We start from the raw sequence: 6,447 nt of genomic DNA, 5'->3' as shown, positions 1-6,447 counted from the left end.
TATTCGCAGATTTGGGTTTTACTATAGTTATAACGTCCAAGAATAGAAATTCGATATGTTTTACAACATCGTTTATTAGCAAACTTGACTATGTCTCTGTCCCTATCTATATTTCTGTTAAAATGTTCAAAATCGAAATAAAGATGATAGAAAATTGAACTTCGGACTTAATACTCTCAGCTAATTTGTACAAACCAATTTTATAAAAGCGTTATAAGTCAAAGACAAAGTAACTTTTGCGAAAATGAGAATGTCATAAAAAGATGCAAATTGAATGAATCTTGATATGACGGATTAGTACTAGATTCTACTACTAGTACTACTAGTACTCATTTTAATATTCAAGGAGTGACACATATGCTGTACTTATTATATAAAAACACTAAGAACTATGTTTCCATTTAATGGATTTATGTACAACTTGACGAGACTAATCAAAAAGAGTTCAAACCTTTCATTGCACCCAATTTCTGCGGTAACCTTATTTTCAATAGTACAATATTAGCAACTTAATTTTTTTGTACTTTTTCAGTTCTTTGATTTCGGTTTCATGAATGGAAATATTTGATGTATTTAAACGTTTATAGAAATAATAAAAAGTAAATAATATTATGTATGCATGCAGAATAATCCATTCATTTATGCAATTTAATATTTTTTCGATTGCTTATCTAAATTCTTTAATATCACAACATTGAGTTAAAAAACGAAAGATCCATGTATGTCTTGATTTTCTTTCTGTTTACTCAAAGAAGTTCAATATTTTTAGCATCACTTTAATAAAATTTGCCGTCGGTATGGCCGTACAATTACAGTCTTAATACATTTGACTTACCGTCCGCTTTTAGTAATCACCATCTCTGTGCCAAGCTTATGAAATTTCTCCCACAGTTCCTTGCCTTCCAGTGTTACTTTTGGATCATCGACGACCCCATCGTCCTCTGGTTGTAGAGCTCGCAAAGGACGCATGGCAGGATGTAGCTGATGTGCCACAGCAGATGCCAGTACAACGTCTTCTGCGGTTGTATAAGGAGTTCCTAATGCGTGATGAGCGTGAGGATGATGGGATGGAAACCTTAATGTTCCTGGATAGAGGCCAGAATGGGGACCAGCTGGACTGCCAGCTAAAGCTGCAAGTGCAGCAGCTGGAAAATATGGAGACTGTTGTGGTAAATGAGGTCCAAGGGCTGGATGACCAGGCACAGGTGAATGATGAGGATGCGTTGGATGTTGTGTATGTGACGTGGGATGAGGTAAAGAATGAGCAGCAATTGCAGATGCTACTGGATGTGCAGCAGCCACAGGTGCCGTCGGTAAGTTGCTGTTGTTATTGGCACTGTTTGTATCGCTATCAGTATTTATATTTGAGCTAGTTGTCTTTCCGCCCGAACAACCAGATTCGTTGCTGCTATTTTTTTTTCTAGGTGACAAATGTGATGCCTGTTGACCACTAATAGGCGAAGATTGACCGCCGGGACTGTTCAGTTGTTGAACTAATTGCTGATGATTTGCAACAGGTGTTGACTGGTGTAATTGATGTTCTGGAGATGAAGCTGCAGTCAATGTGGCATCGCTGGTGTCGCCACCAGATGACGTTGATTGATTTCCCGCCGTCAACAGCGAAGACACGCTGAAGTCAGTGGGTCGGGATAGTTGCAGAAATGGATGATATGCCATCCCATTTGCGAACCTTATGAATGGATCCTCAGCAGACTGATAAAGCAACTCTTGAACGTCGTATCTCATTACATTACAATTGTATGGCTTGCGAAATTACTAAAACATAAATTCAATGTAGCCTTCTAAAATGAGTCAAGTTTTACGAACTTTAGCGCACGAAATATGATTGTAATGACTACAGTTTTTAGAACTTTTTCATTATATAAAAGTTTTCTTTTATATTAATTGCACACACTGTGTTTCGCAGATATTAGCACCGATTATTATCTTTATTTTTACGTGTAACTATGTTTCTGCATTGGTATTTTATGTTTTTGGTAAATTTATACTTCTCGTAGTCTTCTTTATGTCTAATTTTTTACAAAGTCAACAACTTTCATACTACATCTTTTAAATTTATTTGTGCAACGGATGACCACATTTGCCGTTCGCGTACGTACGTATACATGCACGTCATTTTTTTTTGATTTCTCATAGCACTTCAATTGAATTTAGACAGCTCAATCAAGGGTTTAGAATGAATATCTTCTATTAAGAGCCATTACCAGCGCCGTTAATGTAAGATTTCTTAAAAGGAACACACAAAATACAAACAACGTTAACGAAACGAACTTAATGCCGGTCGTTTGTAAACTGGAAATACATATACACTTTAGAGCCGTGCAACCCCCGGAGGTGCGACGAACGAGTTTGCATACATAAACGTTACTGTGTATATATAAATCACACATGCTCACTTCTTGATAAATAAGAGAAGCAGTAATAGAAACCGGTTTAGTTTACTTCCAATTGGAATTTCAACACTCACACAATCAACCGTTTTGGAGAGAAATTTAGTATGTGTGAGTGGGAATTGAGTAAAGTGAGAGTGATATCCAATGAATTAGTTTTCTTTATATCATGTTTGGTGACACCAAACACCAGAGCAAAAACCATAAAAAAAATTAAAGCAAATATTTACCGACTTGAATTAGAGAGAAAACCCTCCCTCCTCACTTTTAAAGAATGGAACAGACAATTGCAATCAGGCCGTCTGATATGGTGTGAAAAGAGATAGACTTACATCGCCATTAAGGTGACAGGAAATTCACAAACTGCTACCACCACCTCTTAAAATACATACACACCAATACAGCAACTACATGCAGAAAGGTAATGGAATCAGTACTATGCGACAGTAGGTAAAAAGCTGCTTCGGTTACTAGGTTTTTTCCAAGTGTGTTTTGCTATGGTGACAAATTCTCACACGTAAATTGACAAGAAACATTTGCACTTTAAGTAGCCGCTAGTTTGAGCGAAAGAGACCACCTTATATATAAATGCAACATATACAAACTAAATATAAGACTACGACAAAAACAATTCGCTGCCAAAGAAACGCGACAGTATTCGTTTATCAAAAGGCTTTGCCTAGTAGACACAACTAGGGATTATCCGTCAACCCACTAATATGGCGCATATATTATGTGTAGGTATATTTATTCCCTATCTATATATATATTTATTATGTATACATATATATGTATACGTGTGTATTTGTACGTCTGTTGTATAAAAATTGCTGTGTATACGTACGTACGTAGGTGCGTACGTTTATTTGAATGTACCTGTATATGTTCATATATGTAAGTTCAATGATGAAAAGGTGGAATCAGTCGAGTAATGACAAACTCGTTCTTGTTCAGCTCAAGCTTCCCAAGTTGGTACTATCAAGAGATACGCAAGTGTGACTGAATAGGCGACAAATAACAGCAAGCCGAACCAATTTGTCACTCATTGTTAGTAGAGACGGCCTTATGCGACATTTTATAAGAGAAAAAGAACAAGACGAAACTTTTAATGTAATACCATCTACGAAGAAAAAAAATAAGAAGAAACCTTCATATGTGCGCAACTTACCATGTATATAAATGCAAAGCTAAAAACGTTCGTCGTGTCTGGCTCTGTTTTCTAGATTGCTAAATGTGTGAGAAACATAGCCACACACAGTTGACCGAATCTAATACGAAAAAGCAAAAAGCTAATAGGAGAGTGAATTTGTGTGACATGTTTAACCGCAAATGGAAGCGCATACAATCGATTGTGCGACATAGTTTATGCGAATTCACACTCACTCAAATGGCAATATTAACAATATTGGAACAGCAATTTCTCTCTGCTTTTTCAGAATTCAAAGTATTCAAATATCAACGTCAATGTATTGCACGATGACTGGCCTTAAGGCGTTAGAGTGAAAGAGATGAATGCGAGAACAAAATGTTCTCTCTGTGTATTACTGGATTTGTACATACAAATATAACTTTGTACTTGTAGGTATACAGACACCCCATTGCACACATACAGTATATATGATTCTAAATAAAGTGTTGACTACACAAAAGCTAAACAAGTGAAGTCAGCCAGCCAAGAAAACAAAAGTAAACACTATGAACAGCAAGCGTTGAGAAGGATGCCAGCGTCGTTTACCATGCACACAAAATGGTGTGATGATTTAGATTCTTTGACCAACCAAAAGGCGCGAGACATGTCGTGCATTGTGTTCATCCTTATTCTGTGCTAGGTACACATACTCGTCCAGATTGCACACATTCAAGCATATTTTCTCTTTGCTTTACCAACAATATGGAGTTTTACGATGCATATAGAGGATGTGGTAGTGTACTTATGTATACAACTCTATGAGAAGACGATTAATGCCAGCAACGGGTGTTAATTTACGCGCGGCTTTTTGCACAAACTAAACGCACTCATCGTCACTGCAAAAACCTCAACAATTGGTAAACAGTAAGTTAGTTGGAAATGATTAAGACTCACAAAATGAATGTATAATACATCTAGGTCTTGTTATACGAAATATTATTTCGTGCTAATAAAATAAGACCTAAGTAAATTTTTAATTATGTACATACATTTACATATATTACAAAAATATTATATATATTCCAATTATATATGACTGTGTAAGCACTAACTGCGAATACGTTTAAAATTAAACGTGCTAATTGCAACTGGCGCTCTAAATTACTAAAATTGCTTAACCAGAAGATAATATATTTCGCATCAAATACCTGAACTATTTATTGAACAATAACAACATACATAGAAAAATATATTAGTTCTGACATTTTATACGCGGATACTTATAGGACTTTCATAAACAAAAACTGCGGTGCATAAGCAAATCCATTGCGAGAAACAATTCAGGACACAAACCGCTATGATATTTCTAGACTTTCTTTTTATAAATGCTTTGAATCTGCTGAAACGTGTGGAGTAAAAGTACAAAAAGGCATTCTGGTGTTAGTTACAGGCCAATATTTTGCTTGTTGACTCCTAACTTTTTTAATCCGGTAACAGATGTCGTTAAATTGTTTATATGTCCATGCAAAAGCACTTCTAAACCAAAATACGTGTATATGGCTTAATAGAGTTAGATTAAAGAAAAGATGCCTTATTTTGGTGTAAAATGGAGCTTCTTCAATCAAATACTTGCCCATTACACGAGAATCAAAATTTGTAAAAGACGCCTACGCACTTCTACAGCTATTTAAACTAGTTGAATGGGGGGAGGGGATGAGTAAAAGCATTACGATTTGAGTATATTTGCAATGTCAAAATTTGGTTAATACCTTTATACCATTTTCTATATTAGAGAAGATTCAAACTTGAAAAAGATAATAATTGAAATTAATGGGCTGTTTCAGAATGTATTAACGTTCTTCATAATTTAATTTCGTTTTTTAAAAGTCTCATTCATTCAGAAATAAAAAAAATTAGACAAAATTCATATCAAATGAGTTGGAGAATATTAGCTTTTATGGTGGTGAAAAATAAGATAGGGCAGAATTATGCTCCTTCGAAAACAAGCGCCCGACAACGCCCAAAGTATTAATGAAAATATTATAGACTTATTATTATTGTGAATGTGCAGTTTATCTCTTAAGCCAATTCATAAAATATTTTTCGGGGAATAATTTTATTAGTAATCAGATTCTACATGCGAAACATGCACATATACCTAAGCTTTTATATAAATAATGCAAATATTTATCGCGTATTAATATATGTACACATTAGTTTAAAATACTTCACTCAAGGACGGGGGTCACGGTAAAGTTTTTTTTTTTAATCGCGTAAGAGACCCTTAGAACTTTGTAAAATATAGAGATAAAAACTCAACACCTGACGAGAAATTTTTTTTGATATTTCAAGCTTTTCCACAAGTTCTCCGAAAACAGTGCCTACGTGAAAAAAAAACTGCACGTTGATTTCTAATTTTTTCAATACGTTAATTTTGCTATGTGTTTATATTCAATTAAAGACATTTCCACTTAAAAATTTGTTAAATTAGCTTCATAAACGTAATCGTTGAGAAGATATGAGGCCGAGAGTGATTCTGCCATTTCACAACAGATAGTGTAAAACGTGTGATTCTGTCCTCGAGAGATGCAGCACAGGAGATACCTTCGAGTACATAATCTTCGACGAAACAATAAGAGGAAGAATAATTGAGCATGGCTAAAATAAATATGGGAAAAAGTGAAAAAAATTATAATAATAAAAAAACATGTCTATAACACCTATCATACAGGTGTTCTTCGCGATACATGATTTGCCAAGAAACGGTATGCAGCATAACTCCTACAATTTTAATTTTTTTCATCTGAATTTGATCTTCTAAAGAGAAACACGTAAAATATTTGTAATAAATTAGTTTCAATATCTTTATTATTAAAAGAACGCTTTTCTCTTTGTCAGAAAATTTAA

At 34.7% G+C, this 6,447-nt stretch overlaps 1 protein-coding gene across 2 annotated transcripts in view; it reads right to left on the bottom strand.

The window, feature by feature from the left end:
- Positions 1–831: 831 nt before the first annotated feature.
- Positions 832–6,447, bottom strand: part of LOC119643681 (optomotor-blind protein-like) — a 39,850-nt gene continuing 34,234 nt past the window's right edge. For both annotated transcript variants that reach the window (XM_038043078.1, XM_038043077.1), the window contains exon 2: positions 832–2,247. In XM_038043078.1, the coding sequence (XP_037899006.1) occupies positions 832–1,746 (915 nt within the window). In that variant the 5' untranslated portion in view covers positions 1,747–2,247. The remainder of the gene's footprint in view (positions 2,248–6,447) is intronic.

The sequence above is a fragment of the Glossina fuscipes genome, unplaced genomic scaffold (genome assembly GCF_014805625.2).
Source record: "Glossina fuscipes isolate IAEA_lab_2018 unplaced genomic scaffold, Yale_Gfus_2 61520, whole genome shotgun sequence".
NCBI classification, from domain to species: Eukaryota; Metazoa; Arthropoda; class Insecta; order Diptera; family Glossinidae; genus Glossina; species Glossina fuscipes.
Note: the sequence above shows the minus strand (reverse complement) of the source record. Positions and strands in the feature narration are given on the sequence as shown.